This window comes from Acinonyx jubatus, chromosome E4 (genome assembly GCF_027475565.1).
Source record: "Acinonyx jubatus isolate Ajub_Pintada_27869175 chromosome E4, VMU_Ajub_asm_v1.0, whole genome shotgun sequence".
Taxonomy (NCBI): Eukaryota; Metazoa; Chordata; class Mammalia; order Carnivora; family Felidae; genus Acinonyx; species Acinonyx jubatus.
This window is the reverse complement of record NC_069395.1, coordinates 8,146,151-8,168,796: the sequence shown is the minus strand read 5'-3', so window position 1 is coordinate 8,168,796 and position 22,646 is coordinate 8,146,151. Positions and strand designations below refer to the sequence as shown.

The following is a 22,646-nucleotide window of genomic DNA, read 5'->3' as shown; positions in this document are numbered from 1 at the left end:
GAAGCAGGGCTACTAGAACTCCCTATTGGAATACGCGATCCACCTTGAGAGTACTTTTATTCTGAAATTTTAATATTTAAATAATGGGTTTGTGATTGCTGGCTAAGTGAGTCAACTGGCCAAAGAAAACGCTTAAATGTTGAAATCTCATTCCTACCTGTTTTTTCTTTGATTTCACACAACACATTAAACAAGGCAGGCTTCATTCTGTGGCAGTTTAAAGCATGTTTTCTGCAAGAAAGAAACAACATAATGGCTTAGGTGGACTTTCAGAATCAAACTGCTGATAATGCACAGGGGGAAAAATCCGAACATTTAGCCAAAATTATATACCACGCATAACTCTGTGGCATGCTTCGATTGTTTTATGACTTAATATACAGAGTCCCGCCATAGAAAAGGAAATAATGTTAATTAGCTGAGAGAGAGTAGGGATTTAACTACAGAACAGAACTAACCTAAATTATGCCCATTTAGGCAGAGTTAGTTTTTTTTTTAATAGTTTAATCAAAGTGGAATTCTTAAACCAATAATCCTATATCCAGGGCAATGAATACGGCAAAGCTAAACGCATAGGATAACAGTTTTCTATAATCTATGCAACCACCACAGCCTAGGAGCTGTCTGCCTCTTAGTCTGTGTGTGTGTTTTCAAATTTAATTCATCCATGTGTTCGAATTCATTCCGCAGATGCCCCTGTATTCTCATAAACACAAGATGCTTGAAAGGTCTTCTGAGTAGAACTGTCAATTTATAAAATTTCAGTCCCCAAGTTAAAGAGTATGGAAATGCATTGCCAGGGGGCAAACATACCCATATGGGGAATAAATTCATTTCTCTGTGTTCACATTATGCCTCTTGTGCACACGCCGCTTATTTGCAGGTGTTGAAATTCAATTATTTACAATTAGGACCTTGCACCCATTGGGGAAAAAATAAATACAATTCTGCCTTTTAGATTAGTGATTTACCTGGTTCTGGTGTGCGTGTGTATTCAGAATGCACTTGAGGAACAAAACAATACCTTTCCCTTTATTTTACTATGGAAGCACTTAGCAGAAGGATATTGTTTTGGAAACAAAATACTGATCGTATCAGCTATCAGTTAAAGGAATTCTGTTTACAAACTGAAATTAATGTGTAAAGACATATGGAAGCCCCTGGCACCCCAGACACATGCAATTCTTTCTCAATTCTTGCGAAAGTTAAAAAAAAAAAATGGACACACATCCTCATGAAGAGCAGTAACCAGAAGCAGGCTCTCTATACTGTGAGTAGAGTTACATTGTTTGAACAAAAAGAAAGCTCAATGGTGCCTGAGTTCTCATGGGGGGGGGGGGGGTGAGAAAAAAAGGTACAAAATACTTTATTGTATCAAAGACCTCTTTGAGGGCCTTTTAAAATAGTTTTCATTAATTGCATTCTTACATATAGGCCCAAATGGAAAAACAAACCAACAAGACTAATAACAACAAAAGCCCCAGACGGCTTTCCAGAAATACTACATTTCCACAGCACATCAATGGGGTTAGAGACAGAGAACAGATTTCCCCATCCCAAAATGTGGGTCTAATCTCTCTCAGCATCTAGGCCACTATCAGGGGAGACCCGCCAAGCCTCGGCTGTCCTCAGCTGTACAAAAAGGGAGTACTGATCGTACATGAGGAAAGTGGGAAGTCTCGAGCCTTCCCGGCCCCTTGCCACTTCACAAACTTGTTATTAAACCAGTTTATTGGTATGTCTGAGTTTCTTCTTCTGCAACAATGTAATGGAGAAATCTGTTCCAGTTCAAAAAGAGATTGCCAGTGGGAAAAATCTTCCACTTTGCTGTAATTATTAGCTTCTCTAAAGATAATACAATTGGAAGAGAGCACCGATTAATTTTTGAAAACTTTCCCCCATTTAAAAAAAAATTAAGCACAGTTCCTGGCTTCGAACATTTCTAAGTTTTCCACACTCAGTACTTCTGAGTTTACATGTTGCATGTGCCTGCAGCTAAAATAAGGGTGTAATTCATAACATCCACGCTTTTAACCGCTTCGGCTCATTTTCTCAACTCAAATTCCTTATTCCCATAAGACGAAAATACATATAATGTCTTTTCCACATAACTGAGTCATTTGGGGTATAGGAATTGTGTACATATTAAAAAAAAAAACAACTACTTCTGAGATTTCACAAAGCAGGGTAATTAACAGTAAAGACATATGTGGTCATTAGATTTTTTAAATTCTTCTTTTCGAGATCGGCCTTGGGCAAGCTGTTTCTGGGTTGCCATTGACTCTACATTTTGTTTTGGAAGAGAATTTACTGTAAAATCCTGGAGTGCTGAACTGTCTACCTGGCAATGGATTAACTTGAGAAGCTACACAGCTTCTTTATTGTGTTTCCTTAATAAAGACCTTCCTGTCCTACAGTACTGAAAATACATGAAATTCACACATGCCTTCATTTCTATTTCTGTGCATTCTAAATGGTCCTGAAAAAAGCATGGGAAAAACATCATGCTTGATTTTTGTCCCCCCACCCCCTTTTTTAAAGGACCATACATTCTGTGCCACAGAGCGTTGGTAAAGTGACTCAAATTAAGAGACAATAAAGTTAAACTGAATATCTGAGTCTCCTGAAACTAACCAATATGCCTCAAAGCAAAATCATGTTTTCCTTCTTTCCATTAGCTTTTTTCTGAAACAGAATCAAATGAATGCAAAATATTTTTTGGATAGTTGACAAGTACTGACAAAGAATTAATCTGCTTTTTTTAAATTTTATTTTAAGGGGGCAGAAAGAAGGAAAAGCTCAAAATTAATTTTGGAGAAGCACATCAAGAAAGAAAAGCCAAAGTCTCTGAATTAGGTGAGGAGTCACTCAATTTGCAAATAAAGTGTTATTGGGGCATTTTATTTTGTAATGTTACGGAGTCCCTCAACAAGAAGGCATGGAATGCTGTCCAAAACTTGTCAATTCTGCTCTCTCTGATACTTTTTTAAAGCAGTAAAAAGTGCCGAGGGCCGCTTTTGGATCCGTTGGCAGTATTTTCGGCGTGCCTGAGTGTTTGTGTGGACATATATGAATATCTCTATATTCACACACACACACGCAAACACACATACATACACACACACACACACACACACACACACACACACACACAGAGCCACATCTCGGCATGGGCGATTACACTTTCGATAACAACGCTCCTTCCAATTTTACTCCTCCGCCATGTAGTTGCTCGTCAAAATGGGAAAAGAAATAACATTTAAAAAGAAAGCGCTGTGCTGATTCGGTTCCCATTGTTTCCCCCTGCGAGAGGGAGAAAAACAAAAAACCCCAAGAAAGGAAAAGAAAACCTCCATCTCACCTGGCCTGCGCCTCATCCAAACTCTGGTCTGTGATGGTCATAATTTGCTGTAAAATGTCTCCAATGTCCTGCTTCCTCCCGCCCTCCCCCTCGGTCCCTCCGGCCCCATCCTGCAAGTGCTGGGACAGGCCGGGGTGTCCGGCCATCCCGACCCCAGCATGGGAATGCATCAGCCTGGGCTGCTCGTCCATCTCCAAAGGCAACAGCAGCCCCCGGCTCTTCCTCTTCTGCTCCTCGGCTCGGCTCCTGGGCAGCACCAAGGCTTTTTATCCTTCAAAGCTGGCTTCAGATCCTTTTCAGGATAAACAGGGAAGGGGGGAAAAAAGAAGACCAGAAGAAAAAAAAAATCCCTTTGCCTCTTTTAGAGGCTGGTGGGAGGATGGGGAGTGGGGAGGGGGAGGGGGGCGTGAAGGGGTTGCGGGGTGAGGGTGGGGATAAGGGCTGGTGGGGAAGGGTGTTGACTCCAAAAAAGCAAGAAAAATAAACCACCTTCCCACTTGACGAAAAGAAATCAGAGCTGGCTTTTGGTTTTTCAGTCCGGTCTCCTTTGCAAGGCAGAAATGGGCTCCCGGCGCTTAAATCTGTGGCTTAATCCTTTTGCAAATATGCATTGATCGGGAGAAAGGAGAGGAAGGCAGGGGGATTGCAATGCAAACTTTCCCCCCCACCCCCCGCTGCCCCCCACCCCCACTCCGGGCCAGAGTGATCTCAAAGGGGGTGGGCTGTTGCAAAAGCCAGATCTCCCCCGGCCGCGGCGGCAGGCAGAGCACAGGCTCTCTCCTCCTCCGTGTCTCTGCAAACTCCGGCAGCCCCGTCAGCCTCCTGCTTTTGTTTAGCTCAGGCTCAGGACTCCAGAAACACATACAGAAAAACCACAGCCTGCGAGGAGGAGGAGGAGGAGGAGAAGGAGGAGGAGGACGAGAAGGAGGAGAGGGGAGGGGGCGGGGAAGCCGGGAGGCGGGGGAGAGAAGGAGGGAGGAGGGCGCGCAGGCCCCGCCCCCCCGCCCTGATTGGCCGTCGGCGGGAAGACGGGCCCTCCTCCCCCTGCTCGCCTCCCCGCACCTCCCCTCGGCCTCCTTCGGCTCCTCCTCGCCCGGCGCCCTGTCAATCAGAGTTCAGAGGTGGGCCGGGAAGGAGGCCGGGCTAGTGCCAAGTCTCCGGTCCTTAAAGGTGCCGTGGTACCCGAGCCCCAGCCCGGTTACTGCCCAGTCCTGTCGCCAGCCTCGCTTTAGCTGCCGTCCTTGAGGAAAACGTGGCCCCGCTTCAATGCAAACGTGTAATGTTGACAGGAGAGAGCACAGACGGTGTGAGTCTACCCCCCACCCCTGTTTTCTTCTGCTCTACCGTTGCAATTGAAAACCGGATCCTTGTAAAGCCTTAGACCTCGGGGAAACGGTGGCGAGCAAAAGTTTGTCAGCCCGAAGTAGTTATGAAACACAGCTGAGCTGCTAACGTAACTAACAATGACCTCTAATAAGCGGCGAATGTAATCATAGATTTTCTTAAAGATCACAGTAGAGTTCAAAGGAATGCTGAGCTGTGTGGCATTTGTGTTGCATGAAAACTGCATTATGAACTGTGAAACAAAATAATGTTGAAGGAAAAAAAAAGATTAATAAATAAGTCCACCAAATGAATCCAATTCAACATATCTCTCCCTTCCCCCTGGGGGAAATTAGTTATTTGGCTTAAATACTTAATAAAGAAATGCATTATCACAGTCTGCTTCTAGTTTTTAATATAGTCTAATAAGCATTATTAACTGGAATAAGAAACGAGCTGACATTTATTGAATGCCTACTATGCACCAAGTAATTTGCATGACTTATTTAATCCCCAAGACATCTCTGAGTTATGGATTATGATTTTCACTTTGCAAAAAGGGAACTCAGAAAGATTAAATAACTTGTCCAAGGGTCCCATAGTTATTAAGTGTCAAAGACGGAATTCAAACCCAAGTGTGGGTCTCTCCAAAAACCTGGTGTTTCGGCTCTGCGACGTGCCTGGATCTAGCAGAAAAGTATGAATCGTGTAAAAATTAGCCACGTGTTCATTGCCCGTGTTGTTTGCAAAGAGCCTGAGAGTGCTTAAAAAGATAATACATATTTGAACAAGATGACTCAAATTGAAAATGGGTAGGAAAGAATGAAAAAAGGTTTTAATAGAATCGCCCCCCGGGGGTGGGGCTGGGGCGCTAGTAAGAAACTCACAGCTGAAGTCTAGGACTATAGCTCCAGGTAGATCACAGATTTGCCTCCCATCTTTTCACCAGCCCAGGTGAGAGGAGAAATCTGACTGGCTACGCAATCACCATGGCCAAAAGAGAAAAGGGCAGATAAATGACTTAGGAAGAGCCCAGAATGTACTGGAATATAAACTGTTCTCTGTAGCCCGCCCTCTTCCCGGATGGCAACCCAGCCAACGGAAATGGGTTGAACCATTGCAAACCTCAGTGTACCCGATCTTCAAGATGGGAGGAAGCCCTGTCAGGTGGTTTGGGATCCTCAAATAAAACGTGATTCTTTATGTCACTCCAACCTCCTTCCCAATCATTGTCAAAAACAAGTTTGGCAACATAAGGAGCCCTTATGAAAGGATTTCAAAACAGTTTTTAACAAGCTACTTGGCACTTATTGGCATGAGGGCATGCACTAGGGAGTATTAATTGTAATTATGATGCAATTACTTAATAACAACTGTTTTATTCACATACTTGTAAACTAGTTTTTTAAATCACCACTAATAAAAAGTTGAGCACAAAACGATATCCTCAAATTGTATGTCAATCACAGTGGGTAGCCCTCACAATAATGAAATTATCTCACCTTCGGTAATAGAAAGAAGTCAACCCAGAACCTATATAAAGTCAGTATGGGAGCAAGTAATTTTAACGGAAGATCTAATAAAAGTCCTCCAGGCAACGTATCGGAAAAGGAACCATCAATACCAGAAGGTCATTGTCATCTAGGAACATTCTTTTTGGGGGTGATGAAAATGTCCTAAAATTATATATAGTGTGATGGTTGCTCAATTCTGTGAATATACTAAAAAACCAGAATCTTTTTGTAGAGAAAATTGTACACTTTGTAAGTGTGAATTTTATGGTAATGTGAATTATATCTCAATAAAGCTGTTTTCTTTTAATAAGAAAATAGGGAAATAAGAAATGTCCACACCAATAGTATTAATGACAGTTAATATTTAGTGAGTGCTTAGGGCGCCTGGCTGGCTCAGTCGGAGGAGCACGGGCCTCTTGGTTCAAGACCCATGTTGGGTATAGGGATTACTTAAAAATAAAATCTTAAAAAAATTATCCAGGGGAGCCTCTGTGGGTCAGTCGGTTGAGCATCCGACTTCGGCTCAGGTCAGGTCATGATCTCACAGTTCATGAGCTCGAGCCCCACATCAGGCTGGCTGCTATCTCGGCGTGGAGCCTGCTTCAGATCCTCTGTTCCCCTCTGTCTGCCCCTCCTCTGCTTGCTCTCTCTCTCTCTCTCTCAAAAATAATAAATAAACATTTTTTAAAAATGTATTGAGGGAGAGAACAAAAAATAGTAATCGAGTGCTTTAGGATGATTAGGTATTACAGCTGATCCTTGAACAACACGAGTTTGAACTGAACAGGTGGCTTTTCTTAATAAACACAGTAAAGTACTGTAAATGTATTTTCGCTTCCTTATGATTTTCTTAATACCAGTTTCTTTTCTCTAGCTTCCTTTATTGTAAGAATATGTATGTGACACATATGATAATACATACATCATACAAAATATGTGTTAATCAATTCATGTTATCTGTAAGGCTTCTGGTCGATGGTAAACTATTAGTGGGGCTCCTGGCTGGCTTAGTCGGTGGAACGTATGACTCTTGATCTTGGGGTTGTGAGTTCGAGCCCCACGTTGGGTGTGGAGATTACTTAAAAAAATGTTTGAAAAAAACCAGTAGGCTATTAGTAGTTAAGTTTTGGGGGAGTCAAAAGTTATAAATAGATCTTCAACTGCACAGGGCATTGGTACCCCTAACACCCATGTTGTTCAAGAGCCAACTGTGTATTCATGGGCTGCCTGGATAGCTCAGTGGGTTGAGCGTCTGACTCTGGCTCAGGTCATGATCTCACGGTTTGTGGGTTCAAGCCCCGCGTAAGGCTCTGTGCTGACGGCTCAGAGCCTGGAGCCTGCATCTAATTCTGTCTCCCTCTCTCTCTGTCACTCATGCCCTGTCTCTCTCTTTCTCAAAAATAAATAAACATTAAAAAAATTTTTTAATTAAAAAGAAGAGTCAACTGTATATTCAACATGCGGTGTTCATTTAATCACTACAGCTGTCTCATGTCAATACTTACGCTTTTCATTATTACTCTGTAGGGTTGCCAAAATATATTTCAATATATATAAACTATAGCTGAGATAGCATGTCCTCGAAGCCCTGTGAGAGATGATAAACAGGGAAGCACAATTACAGTGATTACAAGTAAGCTTTGGGGCACCTGGGGGGCTCAGTCGGTTGAGCGTCCGACTTCAGCTAAGGTCGTGATCTCACGGTTTGTGAGTTCGAGCCCCCCCCGCGTCGGGCTCTGTGCTGACAGCTCGGAGCCTGGAGCCTGCTTCAGATTCTGTGTCTCCTGCTCTCTCTGCTCCTCCCCCGCTCATGCTCTGTCTCTCTCTCTCCTTCAAAAATAAATAAAAACATTAAAAGTAAGCTTTGAGTGATTAGTAAAAGCATAGATATTGAGGTCAGACAGCTATGGTGATTAAAATAATAAAGCACCTTGAACATACAGTTGACCTTGAACACTTGGCTGGATGAGGGGCGCCTGCTCCCCATGCACTCAAAACAACTCACGTTACTATTGACTCCCTCCAAACTTGACTACGCACAGCCTACTGTTGTCCAACACCAAATCTGGGGAGAAGAGAACATGAAATAAGGAAGAGGGATTAGGAGAGTGGCAGTAGAAAGGGAAAGGAGAGGCAATTATGAGGAACACGTTCAAGGTAGAGCCAATAGAACTTGGTAACTGATTTTGTGTGGGTTGAGGGAAGGATAAAAAAAATGTGTTCCAGCTGATGTGAGCAGAATGAAGTGGCATTAACAGAATAATAATTATAACCGTAGATACAATTTGTTGAGTGCTGATTGTGCTTCGGGCCCTGTGTGTCCATTACCACTTAATTTTAGCGACGTGACACTTAATTTTAACAACTTTGGGAGATTACCATCTCCATTCTGCAGATGAAGAAACCAAGGTTCCTGGGAGTTGAATTACATCACCAAGTATGGATTTGAGAGCTGTCTTATTTTAAACGCATCATGGAGAATAAAGGAAGTTAAGAGGAGACGCGGCCACAGGTGAAATAGAATAACCATTGGAATCGCCTGTTTGCACTAAGGAACTTCTAGTAGGTTCCGAGGAGAAATTGACATCCCTTGGGCATCGGGACAAGGGATGGAGAATGCTTTGTGTACCTTCCATATCTCAGTGGGCCTCTAGTTGTAGTAGATGTTTAACAAATATGTGTGGAAAGAATGAATGATGCCTGGCAATCATGCTGTGTTTCTTCAGACCAGTAACTGAAGTCCACTGAATCATGTTTCAAAGACATGAGCCATTATCACATTTCGCCACTTACCCCTGTAGTTCTCAGCCTGGTATCGTTCTAACGTTTACAAAGTCATCTCACCATGTTTACCTCTGTGTCAAGGTTTAGTTTACTCTGAGGATTCTCTCTCCAACTTCGTTAGAAACCCACTGGTACGTATTCTCATCTTCATTAACGGACAAAGCAGGGTGCAAGGAGCCCAGTGCGTTCCCCGGAAAATAAAATGGAGATGGGCGCCCGGCATGGTCCCAGAAATAAATCCACGACCACGCAGTCTTCTGTCATCTAAGCAGACACTCATCTGTGTATCTCTATGATTATAGTTGAATTGGCCTCTAGGCTTCTGTAACTTTTCAGCTTATGTGGGAACAGAAGTTGTCCTCTGCCCAAGAGGGTCGGAACCAGAGATCACAACCCCAGGTGGCACCTCAGGCAGTCGATGGCCCCGATTCCTCTGACCAAGGATTCTTGCCTTTCTTTTCCAGCTCTACTCTTACCCCCTCATTTCTTGCTTTCCTTCAACTTTTCCAGCCCCTTCTCCTACTCCATTCCTCTTGCTCTGCCTCTCCTTCTGTCCACCCTCTTCCATCCTACTCCCAGAGATCCTTCCCTCCCCACCCATCCTGTTTCCTTGCCTCACTGGGCAGGACAGTGCTGGGACCACCACCACGAAGCCCTGACGTCATAGGTCAGAACACGGAGAGCCCAGAGCAGGGGTTCTTAACCGATGATCCATAAATGAGCTCCAGGAGTCCCGCGAACCCTTGGACATTACATACAAAAGTTGGCCGTAGGCACTACCTGCCGTTATTTTTGGAGCAGGGTCCATGACGTTTATCAGAGTCTCAAGGGATTTCAAAACCCAAAAAAGGTAACATCAAGTAGCCTTGGGTTGTCAAGTAAAGTAAATGGTACTCTAAAGTAAGCATCTTTTTTTTTTTTTTGTCACTTTACTTTAAAGTAAACCTTACCACTTGGTCTGGAGAAACCAGGTGGCTCTTAGCAGATGAGATTTTCTAGGAATATCCGCCTATATTTCCTGAATGGAGCGAGCTACCAGATTGTCAACAGCGCATTAGGACGGACTATTGAATGATGGTCAATCTAATTTCAATATCAGGGCTAAAGAGCTGCAGATACCGACCCTTGAAAGCAAAGCAAAAGGGAGGGGTGGGAATCTGTCACGGAACATTGACATTGTTGTTCAAGGCACTGGGAATATAGTGGTAATAAGACAAACTGGATTCCCTGAATTCATTGAATTCTAGTGTAAGAAGCAAATAAATATATGAGCTCAGAGACTCGTAAATGCTATGAATGAAAGAAAGCAGGGTAACGGAACATGGTACTGGGGAGGCAACATCAAACAGGGTGGTCAGAGAAGAGCTTTCTCAGAAGCCGACATTGGGGTTAATCTTGAGTGGTGACAAGCCAGAGATGGGTAGGTCCTGGGAAAGAGCAATTGGGCGGTTGGGGCAGGAAGCGGGAAACAACAAATGCAAAGGGCTTGAGCTTGGATTTGAACTTGAAGCAAAGAAAACCAGAGACGCTAGAGCATAGTAAGCAAGAGAAGAAAAGGATACATGGATGACACCAGAGTGGGGAACACAGACCAGGTAATGTACAGAATTTCAGGCCAAGGTAAGGACTTGGGATTTTATACAAACCCACATTTGAAATCCACCGGAGCATACTAAGCAGGGGAGCGAAGATAAACATTTATTTAACAAAGATTTGTTTGACAGCCTACTGTATACGAGTCATTTCCTAGTCATGAGGGTCTATGCCAGGCCCGGCCTCTGCTCTCATGGAACTTACATTCGAGTGAAACAAATTAAATGAACCCAGCAACAGGCAAACACCAGGGAATGATAAATTTTATAAAGAAGATGAAGTCAAAAAGTGCGGCGGAAAGTGACTTGCCAGCGACTATAGACTGAGTGCAGGAGAAATGGCCAACACAGTGGCCCCAACTGAGAAACAAATGCGCTAGAATGTTTGAGGTAAGAACCAAAGACAGAGGGGCAAGATGGGGAGAGTGGTTCAAAACTGAGGTCAAAGAAGAAATGAAAAGGTAGGTAAGGTTTAGATTAAGAAAATGAAACGGCATTGGAGGGTTTTAAACACGATGTCTTCGTCTGTTTGAGCTGCTACAGCAAAACGCCATAAATGGGGCGGCTTCTAAGAAATAGAAATTTCTCTCTCCCAGTCCTGGAGCTGAAAGTTCAAGATCAAGGCACCGGTGGTGTCCATGTCTGGTAAGCGCTTGCTTCCTGGTTTATAGGCGGCTGTCCTCTCATTGTTCTTCCCATGGCGGAAGGGGTGAGGGGGCTCCATGGGGTCTCTTGTGAGAGCACACATCTCATTCATGACAGTTTCACACTCATCACCTAAGCATCTCCCAAGGCCCCACGTTCAAATACTATCACGTTGAGCATTAGGTTTCAATGTCTGAACTTTGGAGGGACACAAACATTCAGTATTAACACTGGAGAACAACGTCCACTGACTTTTACTCTAAAAGTATAATGGGCTTCAATGCAGAGAATGGATTGCTAGGGTGGAGATGGGGTTGAGAGGAAGCTGTTTAAGAAAGTACAGCGGTAACTTAGGCCCCAAATGACGGTACCTTGGACAAGTACCGTCGTACTAGACAAGGTCAAAAGGATTAGATTTGGGATCTTTCTTTCGTAGGTAAAGCCAACGGGACTCTCTAGACGCTATGACGTAGAAGGAAGAGGAGGACAAGGAATTAAACTTCTGGATTTTGGTTTGACCAGTTAAATAAATGGTACACCACTTACTGTGGTGGAGAAGGTATCCACTACAAGGTAAATAGTTGCATTCCCACTTTACAGATGAGGAAACTAAGCTTCAACAAATATGATTCCAAAATCTATGCTTTATCCACCACAGTGTCTTTGCCAGGAGTGTGGATTATCCAGGTTTGATTAATGGGCATAGGAAAAAGGATATATATAGCAAAACAGGCAAGTATCTTGACAGTGTACGTAAGGTGCGTGTGTGCATGCCTCTGTCTGTGTGTGTATGTGTGTGTGTGTATTTGTAATCTTACTGAGAGAAGTGTGGATCGGCTCTCTTATTTTTTATCCCTTCCTTTATCTTCTCCATCTCTGAAAGTGGAAAGATAGTGGAGAAATCAGAAGACTCCAGACTTGAGACCAGCCTGTGCTGCGAGTACCAGGATGAACTCTGACAAACTGAGGTCAGTATAACAAAAAATCATGACCTAGCAACTCGAATAATCGTCACGCGTGGTCAGAGTGCAGAAAAGAGTTTCAGCTGCACAGATTGTGGAGACAGCCTTCCACCCCCAGAGTCCCAGGCACAAATACAAGACAGGGTAGAGCCCAGGGCTTAGAGGTCAAACAGACGCCTGCCCTGGAGCTCACCAGCTTTGTAACCTCAGCCAAGTAAGTCCACTTATCAAAAGCCTTATTTTCACAGCTTGTAAGGTTGAGGTCAGGTTAGAATTCGATGATGATGAATGTTAATTCATACTGTTCCTCTTGGGTAGTTTCTTCTAGACTCATGTCATTTTCCTTCTGTCCGTCCCTGCCTTGGGGGCCGCTAATGACATCATGCTTTCCTCCATAATTCCTGAATCTCCCAACCCTTCCAGAGAGTGACCTGCTTAAATATTTTCTCTTCTCCGTCCTCCAAATCAAACTTTCTTTTGCTTGAGACTATTCCCATTCACTTTTGACTAAAGCACTTTACTTTATAGTATCAATCAAATATAAGTGAAATCGCTTGACATAATTGTATAGCCCCCAAAAGGAAACTTTATTTTAGAGAATCTTCATTGTCAGTGTATCGATTATCTATTGTTGTGTACCAAGCCATCCCCAAATTAGTGGCTTCGAACCACAACCTTTTCTTTTCTTTTCTTTTCTTTTCTTTTCTTTTCTTTTCTTTTCTTTTCTTTCTTTTCTTCCATTGCCATTTCTTCTTGTTCACAAATTTACAGATCAGCTGAGTCATACTTGGCTGAATTTAGTTGGACTTATTAAGACAGCTAGGAGGTTGGCTGGGTCCCAGCCAGTCTAAGATGGCCCCACTATAATATCTGACAGTTGCCTAGCTATGGTCTGGGGTGACAACAGCAGTCAAGGCTTGCATTTCTTGTCATCCATCAATCTAGCTCAGACTCTCTCATGTGGTAGAGATAGAGTTCCAAGAGGAGAGGTGAAAGTGCCCAGTGTCTTTTGAGGCCTAAGCTTGGAACCAGCTTGGAGTAGCTGCAAAATCACATCACAAAGGGAGAGGTGAAAGATCGGGAATATTTTTGGAACAAAGCATTGGAGTGGAGCCTTGACCTGGGCCATCTTGATTGTCCTTACTAACCCTAAGTATCCTTCGCTCCTTCTCTTGTCAGTCAGTAGGTAAAATTTAGCCTACTTCTGGTTGCCTCAGTAATACTAACCCGGGCTATTCTCCTTCTTAAATCTAGCCTTTGTGGATCAACGTTGTCTAAACCTAAGAACCCTAAGTGTTTCATTTCCCCTATGAAAGGGAGTTGGAGGAACAAGGGGAGGTAATAGAAAGGAACTTGCTGTTGGAAAGAAGCAGGTTAGACTCTTTTTTTAAAGACTTTATTTTTAAGTAATCTCTACACCCAATGTGGGGCCCAAACTCACAACCCTGAGATCAAGAGTCACACGCTATACCGACTAAGCCAAATGGGCACCCCCAACCGGTTAGACCCTTATTCTCAGGTGACCCTTCTGTAGCATAGCCCAGCCTTCTTTTCCTCCATCTACATATGTATGTACATCAAAAAGATCATTAGAAAACTAAGACCTATAAAAAAATATATGTATTTTTCTTGTTACATTTATTTAGAAAAAAATTTTTTTATGTTATTTATTTTTGATAGAGACAGAACACAAGTGGGGGAGGGGCAGAGAGAGAAGGAGACACAGAGTCGGAAGCAGGCTCCAGGCTCCGAGCTGTCATCACAGAGCCCCACGCGGGGCTCAAACCCACAAACTGCGAGATCATGACCTGAGCCGAAGTTGGACACTTAACTGAGCCACCGACTGAGCCACCCAGGCGCCCCTCTTGTTATATTTGAAAGGAAAACGTGGCTGGCAGGCTTAGCTAGTTGTAAGCACCCAACATACATTCTTCCTTACTCACAAATCACAATTAATTTTGACAGCAATGTACCCAGTTAGATAACTTAATCTCCCAGGCTTCCTTGCATTTAGGCGTGGTTATGTGTCATAATTTTGGGTAATGCAATATAAGAAAACATGTCTTGGGTTGAACTGGGAAAGCTTTTTTTTTTTTTTTTTTTTTTTTTTTAGGGCTAAACATGGACAGATTAAGCATACTCCTGCCTTTTGCCTTTCCCTTTCTCATTTATTGCCTGGGACGTAGATGTAATATCTAAAGGTAAAAGAGTAGTCTTTAGACAACGAGGATGAAAGGTGTTGCTGTGGATGGTTGAAGAGGACAGCAGAAATGGCCTGGATCTTTAATGATCGCCTTGAAAACCATCCTTGTCCTTGACTGCTTACCTCTGGATTTCTTTTTAGAGGACGTAAAATAGTTTGCTGAAGTCATTGTAATTGGCTTACGAACACATGTACCAAACGCTGTCTTAACCGATATAGCAACTAAACTTGGTCACAAAAGTATACACTGATCTTAACATTGTAAGTGACTTCAAGAAGAAATAAAGAAGCTATTTTGTCCCCCCAGAAAAGAGATCGTGAAGAGTCTGTTGCTTCTCCTTGGTTGCTTCTCCTGGTTGGCACTGGGTGTGAACAAGAGGTGGGAATCATATAAAAGTAAGGAAAATCTTAGCTGTGTGGATGGGGAGGCGAGGTCAAGAGAAAGGAAGTAAGCCATTCTGTAGATATCCAACATGCCAAAACTTTCCTCCAAATGTCAAAGCAACAAGCCACCAGGCAGCTGGACTGAACTCATCCTTCTCTTGCACTTCCTCGTAATCTGTTTCTCATCTAAGGTAAGGGTATCACCACCCACCCATTCTCCTTGGTCAAAGAGCGCTATCTTCTTCAGCCCCGTGGGGACTTGATCACCAAATCCTCTAGAGTGTACCGCTTCAACTCAGACCATTCTGTGTATATGAATGAAGGAGACAGATGCACAAAGATATTTAATTGCTGCTCAAGACATCTTTGTCTTCATGGACAACGGCATTAATTTCCCAGTCACCGGTTTGTCCCCATTCTTGTCTTCAGTCTCAAGTTCTGGCACAGTTGTATTCCTAGAAGCCAAAATGTATCTGTTTCTCCTTTGCTTTAAAATATCGAGGAGCTTTGGGACACCCGGGTGGCTCAGTTGGTTAAGTGGCCGACTTCGGCTCAGGTTGCGATCTCACAGTTTGTGAGTTCGAGCCCCGCATCAGGCACTGTGCTGACAGCTCGGAGCCTGGAGCCTGCTTCGGATACTATGTCTCCTTCTCTCTCTGCCCCTCCCCTGCTCATGCTCTGTCTCTCTCTCTCAAAAGTAAATAAACATTTTTTTAAAGTTTTTTTTTAAAAGCTAAAAAAAATAAAATATTGAGGAGCTTTGAAAAAAAATATTTAGGACCTTTGTGTTTGGATGGTGTTCAAATTCCTCTGCATGGCATATTACGACTTTCAAAATCTACCCACATGATACATCTCTAGCCGTATTTCCTATTATTGTCTCTGCACTGAATTCCAGGTGTACCATGAACTTTCATAATTCTATAAAGCAGTAGGTGCTCTACCAGAAGTATTTTTCTGTCTCCTTTCATCAGCTAAACCCAGCTCAAATTCCTTTCTGTCTTTCCCAGGAAAATTAATTGTTAATTATTTTGGACCTCCTACATCCTGTTCACATACCTCTTGGTTTTGGGGTCTGTGAGTATGTGAGGGGAGCCGGTGCCCGAATGGCTAGCACATGGAAACATCTCAGTGTATCGGAGAAAAAGGAAAAGACGAAGAGTGTTTCCGTTAGAGAATTTTTTTCTTTTCTTTTTGCTTACTTCTTCTAGTGAACATGAAGTTGAATCTATGTCTTCATATACAAAGGGAAGTATTTTCAGAAAATTATTTTTGAGGAAAGTGGTAACTCATGTTTCAGAAAGTCAGACTGCAAAGACACCCAAGATCCCTTCTAGCGGAATTCTATGCCAAGATATATGTATATATATTTTTAATGCTCTATCAGAATATTTTAAAATGAAAAGTTTGTAGAATTCGGTTATGTAACTAAATGTCTGAAACCTTCCCTTTGCTTTGTACTTATATGTTGATAAAAGCCAATGGAAATCGATGAATTTTGTATTTCTGAATTAGCTCTTTGGATTTCAACAAATTTCAAGGCAACATAAAGTAGTTCAGTGGACTAAGTAATGATGATAAAATGATAGAAAATTTTGTGTTTCTCTTGGTTGAATCACATTTTGTAAAGTCAATACCAAATATATAAGTTAATAGCAACTATCTTTCTTAAATCAGTATTAACTACCTACATTAGTTAGGAGTAAAGGATTGTTTTATATGACACTTCCCTGAATAATGAGGTTACTGAAAGCAAGACATTACTTATCAAATAAGGCAGAGAATGGAGAGGGAAAATACTCATTCTGCCTCGATCTAGTCACTCGGTGTGGACAAATCGAGAGTGAAGTTGAAATGAGAGTCAAATACACACACACGCGCGCGCGCACACACACACACACACGCTGCCTCCCAGGCTAAGGTGATACCTCCATCATCCTGTGCAAACAAGTAGAAGCTCGTGCTGTATAATGGAGGCTTATTTATGAACAGAAGAACTGAAATTGATCGCTCCCTTTCAGTATGAAACAAGACCCACCCATCAAGCTGAATTCTCCAAGGTTACAAAAAGCAAACACTTCTGGATTTCCACTTCTGGCTACGGCAGACTAGTCGGTATTGGACAAGTGCTCCTGACAATAACAACTAAAAAGGGTTAAATTTTAAAAAGCTGTTTAAAGGCATTTGAGAATTAGTGAGTGAAGACCGAAGGTCCTATGACCCAGGAGACAAGAAACTCACAGAGGAAAGCCTTGCTTTTAGCTCTTTTTCCTTTGGAGTCATCAGCTAATTTTTAAGTGGCTGCCACGAGGCTGAGAAACTGAATAAATAGTCTCATCATGCTAGGGAGATAAATAAAGTGATAGCTCAGGGCCCCTAAGAAGGAGACTTTCCTATAGATACCTCAGTACTGCATTAGAACTAGAGATGAAGAAAAAAAAAAGCTTTTTTATAGAAAAGCTCTCACAAAACTTCAAATCCAGATTCTATTTAGTACAATTACAGGCTGGATTCAATTGCTCTACCCTATCCATCTGCCTCTCAAAAATCAAAGTACATCCTCTCCAGACGTATTGAACATTAATTGGAATTGCAAATTATCTGTACAATTTTCTACACGCAGCATTCCTCATTATTGAAAAATTAATAGGCATTCGAGTAAACAAGGCCAAATGTACAAAAGCTCAGAAAAACAATGGACACAATCAAATGCACACAGGAAGTCCCTATGCATATATTAAAATTTATGCACGTGGCTTTTAAAATACCTGTGATTTAGAGAAGGAGGTAAACCGTGAGACTCTTAACTACAGAGAACAAACTGAGGGTTGCTGGTGGGGTGTTGGGTGGAGGATGGGCTAAATGGGTGATGGGCATTAAGGAGGGCACTTGTTGGGATGAGCACTGGGTGTTATATGAACGTGATGAATCACTAAATTCTATTCCTGAAATCATTATTACAGTATATGGTAACTAACTTGGGTTTAATTTTTTTTTAAAAAATCTGTTATTTATATGTTCAAGAAAAATAGGGAGGAAATGTGTGGAATTTTAGTGGACACTTGTAATTTATGAACACATAAATCCTAGGATTGAACAATCAAATAACAAAAATGAGGGATGTAATAGACACACTTATCAGCCAAGTAGACACAGCTGAAGTGAGGTCTATGAAGCAGGAGATAGGCCAGAAGATCATATACAGCCTGAAACACAGAGACAAAAGAAGATGAAAATCATAGAAAGGCTCCTATGAGATAAATGGAGCCCAGTTACAAGGCCTAATATACATATAAGTGGAGTCACAGAAAGAGATGAGAGATAAACTAGGTCAAAAGCCTATCTGAAAAGAAATTGGCTGCAAATGTCCAAAGCTGATGAAAGATATGAAGCCAAACATTCAAGAATAACTATGAACTCCAAATGGGAGAAATTAAAAGAAAACCACACACAGACACGTGGTAGTATGACTGCTAAAAATCCATGATAAAAAAAAAAAAAAGAAAGGAAAAAAAACAGTCTCAAGAGCGGTCAGAGAAAATACAAACATTACTTTCAACAGTAAGACTGACAGCCGACTTCTTAATAGAAGCATTTGAAACCAAGGAACGGGAATGGTCGTGGTAAACCACTGAAAGAAAATCAGGACTAAAGAACTAAGGGCTATAACCAGAAACAATAATTTTCTAGGGATATTAAGGCAAATAGAGAAGGGGATAATGATACCTTATGCTGCTTTTTAGGAACCGTGTAATAGATTGTGAGCTCCTTGAAAGCTCTTCGTGGTATTCTTGAGAGTGTATCAGAACTTCAAGACTTGTGGAACAAATGAAGAATGTGGGGCCATTTGGCCTTTCGACATGTGGGTGAAGCTGATCCATTCTCCTGCACAATTTCACTGACAGGTGGGCCCCACTACTTTCCAGTTGTGTGATACGGAGAAAATCATTTAACCCCTTGTATTAGCTTCCTGGGCTGCCCTAACAAATTATCACAAGCCAAGTGGCTTAGAACAGAAATTGATTCTCTCAGTTCTGGAGTCTAGATGGTCAGAATCAAGCACATCTATGCTCCCTCTGAAGGATCAGGGAAGAGCCTTCTTGGACTCTGTAGTTTCTGGAGGCCGCTAGCAATGCTTGGCATTCCTCGACTTGTAGCTACATCACCCCAATTTCTACCTCCCTTTCCACATGACCATCTTCACTTGGTGTGGATCTCTGTGTCACTAAAGCTCCCTCTCCAGTTATAGGATTTAGAACATCAAACATTGGATTTAGGGTCCACCTTAATCAAGTATGACTTCACCTGAACATGATTCTATATGTAAAGACTCTATTTCCAAAAAAAAAAGTCACATTCACAGGTGGGGGTGGGGGGTAAGGACTTCAACATATCTTTTTGGGGGGGCACCTGGGTGGCACAGTCTATTAAGCGTCAGACTCTTGATCTCAGCTCAGGTGTGTTTAGTGAGTTCAAACCCCTCATTGAACTCTGTGCTGATGGTGCAGAGCCTGCTTGGGATTCTCTCTCTCCTCTCTGCCCCTCTTCTGCTTGTTCTCCCCACCTCTCTCTCTCTCTCTCTCTCTCTCTCAAAATAAGTAAATAAACATTAAAAAATTTACAAAAAAACATATATCTTTGGGAACACAATTCATGGTACTGTATCCCTGAACTTCACTTTCTTCTTCTATAAAACAAATATTATGATACCAACCTTGAAGAGTTATTATAAGCAAGAATCTATAATGCTTAGGACCCTTAACAGATGGAAAATAAGTTCTCAAGGCAAGCTTTAAAAACTAAGTAATATGTAAGAGAATGAAATATGAAATACATATATTGATAGAGCCAGGAAGGGGTAGGTGAATGAAAGATCCTATTAACTACACACGGTGATAAGATTCTGCCAATGAGGTAACTTCATTTTGCTTCAAGAAACTGTAATAGTCAAATAGCAAATGGGCCACTAAGAAAATACAAGGACCAAAGAGACACAATTGAATGAATTTTTCAGCCCATTTTTCCTTCAGAGTAAGGTTTGGCACATTCCTATTTGATTCTGTTCCCATTTCTGCTATCAGCAAGATGTGCTGACATTGGCTACATTGTTACATTGCTTAATTTATCTTTGCTTGGATTTCCTCACTTATAAAACAAGAGATTCAGATCCTGTTTCAATTAGGAGTCAAGTGAGACAAAATCCAGTAAGAGTAAGAGTGGCTTAAATAAATAGGGGCTTAATCTTTTTTATCGAGATATTGTGATACTATATGTATATATTTGGTCTTTGGCCCAAGTTCCTGGCAAAGAGGTCCTGAAACTCTTGTATTTCCTGAGTGATAGAGGTGATAGTAATATCTTTCATTGTAATAGTTGGTCTTGGTGACCCGCATACACCCTCCCTCTCCCCAGTTTGTGACAAAAGATCTTCTAAGACCCTTGGAATCTCCAGAGCGATGAGAGTCTTTTTTGTACGCTAAGGAGATGACTGGTGGCTTGGAGGTCCCCAGATAGGTTCAGGATGGGATCTAGTTGCCAGAAAGACCAAGCATTATCAGAAGGCTAGAACTTCCAGCCCCACTCCTAACCTCTGTGGAGCGGAGAGAGGTTAGAGATTGAGCCAATCACCAATGATCCAAGATTTGTCTGTCACCAATGCTCAACCATGTCTGCCTAAGGGAACTTCCATGAGCAACCTAAAAAATGGAGTTCAGGGAACTTCCAGGTAGGTAAACACGTGTTGGTACTAGGAGAATGGTAGGCCTGAAGAGGGCAAGGAAACTCTGAGCACCCCTTCCCCCAAGACCTTATAAATCCCCTCCATCTGGCTGTTCTTGAGTTGTATCCTTTATGAAGTAAAATGTCTTCATGAGTTCTGTGAGCTATTGTGGCAAAATACCACATCTGAGGGTAAGTTGTGGGAATCTCTGACTTCCAGCCTGGTTTCCAGCCATAAGTACAGAAGGCTAGGACTTAGACTGGTGTCTGAAGTGGAGGGAGGACAGTCCTGTGGGACTGAGCCCTTCACGTGCAGGATCTGATACTAACTCCAGGTAGATAGTGTCAGAATTGAGTCAAATTGTAGGACACTCATGTGGGGTTGGAGAATTGGTTGATGTGGGGGAAAAAATCCTCACACGTTGGGTGTCCGAAGTGTTCTATGGGTAGAAACAGATCTCATTATTTACATACCAGCAAAGCAGAAGTAGAACAGTTGCACCTTTGAGTTGGATGCTTACTGACGTTAGACGCTGACGTCTAACCCTTTTGTATTTCTGCTTAACTAGCCCTTGCGTGTTGGCTGTTATTTTCTTGGTAACAAGGCAGCTGCTGGAGCTCTCGTTCCTACATCCACGTTAAGACAGAAGGAAATGGAGAATCAGCAGTTCCCAGTCCTGTCTGTCTTCCTTTATCAGGTAGACAACAACTTTCCCGGAAATCCCACAATAGGCTTCAGCTGAAGATTATTGGTCAGAAATGGTCATGTGACTACCTTAGCTGCAGGGGAGGCTCTAAAAGTCTGAAACACAATTGTCCCGTTGGTCAAGCATGTTATGTCTCTCTCCTGGCACTGGTACATTTGACCACAAAGTCGGGGTTCTCTTAGCAAGAGAAAGTGGGGGGTGGGGGTGGGGATGCCTATGGACAGATAACTAGCAAGATCTTCCGCAGGTCCCTTTTTGCTGAGTAACTGTATATTTTCTTTTTTTTTTTTTAATTTTTTTTTTCAACGTTTATTTATTTTTGGGACAGAGAGAGACAGAGCATGAACGGGGGAGGGGCAGAGAGAGAGGGAGACACAGAATCGGAAACAGGCTCCAGGCTCTGAGCCATCAGCCCAGAGCCCGACGCGGGGCTCGAACTCACCGACCGCGAGATGGTGACCTGGCTGAAGTCGGATGCTTAGCCGACTGCGCCACCCAGGCGCCCCGATATTTTCAAACTTCCAAATGGTGGGACACCTTGAACCCCCCCAGGTTTCTATGACAAACTTGTAGTTTTGAACCACAACTGGAAATGTCTCAGATATATGTGTAACAACCTGGAGACCTTAATTCAAGCCTAGATTCACTAGAATCTCTGGGACACTAGTCATATTATTAGACTCTAATCTATTATCTTTAACATCTGGCAAAGTGTGTGTCTTACAATATGTTTCAATAATATTTAAGTGAGTGGATAAACTCTTAGAATCTCTGAAAAATCTTAGATAGTTAGGAGAAGCTACCTCACATTCAAATTATAATCATGGCTCAAGATTGTGCTGCAAGAATTTTCCTGATTAGCCAGGAAGTGATCCAAAAAGGGAGGATACTTCCTCAGCTCTTACAGAATAATAGGCAATTCCATAAATGAGCATTTTTGTAAAAATTAAGGGCAACTTACTAGTAATGTCCTATGCAATTATTGAAGGTTATTAAAATTGTTCTATATCTAGAGTTCACTGAGACACATGCTATTAATGAGTCTGCCACCAGATTGGCAAGGTAATTCTTGCATTCGAACTCAAGCATATGTTTGGAGTTTAAACAAATTTCTAGAAGGACTTCTTGACATAAGTGCATCATATCTTAAATGAGTTGTATTTTTTTTACAATTAATTCTTCTTAAAAAAAAATCAAAGTAACATCTACATAGTTTCAAATGTCAAATTGAATTTCAAGGCTGTTAACCCCCAGCATTAGTCCTCTTTCTCCTTTCACCAGAATCCCACCTCCCAGAAGCAGCCATAATCAGTAATGTTAGCTGTTCCTTCTGGTATTTTTTAATATTTCCCTCTTTTTTTTTTTCAATGTGTATTTCTTTACTTTGAAGAGAGAGACAGAGAGTGGGAGCAGGGAAGTGGCAGAGAGAGGGAGAGAGAGAATGCCATGCTGT

The 22,646-nt window shown here is 42.2% G+C and overlaps 1 protein-coding gene and 1 long non-coding RNA gene across 12 annotated transcripts in view; one reads left to right on the top strand and one right to left on the bottom strand.

The window, feature by feature from the left end:
- PBX1 (PBX homeobox 1) overlaps window positions 1-4,267 on the bottom strand; it is a 327,302-nt gene extending 323,035 nt beyond the window's left edge. For 2 of the 7 annotated variants that reach the window (XM_027075041.2, XM_027075043.2), the window contains exons 1-2: window positions 3,362-4,262; window positions 158-231 (exon numbers count right to left, since the gene is read on the bottom strand). In XM_027075041.2, the coding sequence (XP_026930842.1) occupies window positions 158-231; window positions 3,362-3,552 (265 nt within the window). In that variant the 5' untranslated portion in view covers window positions 3,553-4,262. Of the gene's footprint in view, window positions 1-157; window positions 232-3,361 lie in introns of those variants that run through there. The other 5 variants (XM_027075042.2, XM_053208802.1, XM_053208806.1 and 2 more) reach the window with 5 other exon arrangements.
- A 28-nt stretch (window positions 4,268-4,295) lies between these two features.
- The window catches only part of LOC106965569 (uncharacterized), a 35,296-nt gene continuing 16,945 nt past the window's right edge, over window positions 4,296-22,646 (top strand). For 3 of the 5 annotated variants that reach the window (XR_008292899.1, XR_003425762.2, XR_008292901.1), the window contains exon 1: window positions 7,611-12,187. This is a non-coding gene — a long non-coding RNA (uncharacterized LOC106965569). Of the gene's footprint in view, window positions 4,668-7,610; window positions 12,188-21,055; window positions 21,185-22,646 lie in introns of those variants that run through there. The other 2 variants (XR_008292900.1, XR_008292898.1) reach the window with 2 other exon arrangements.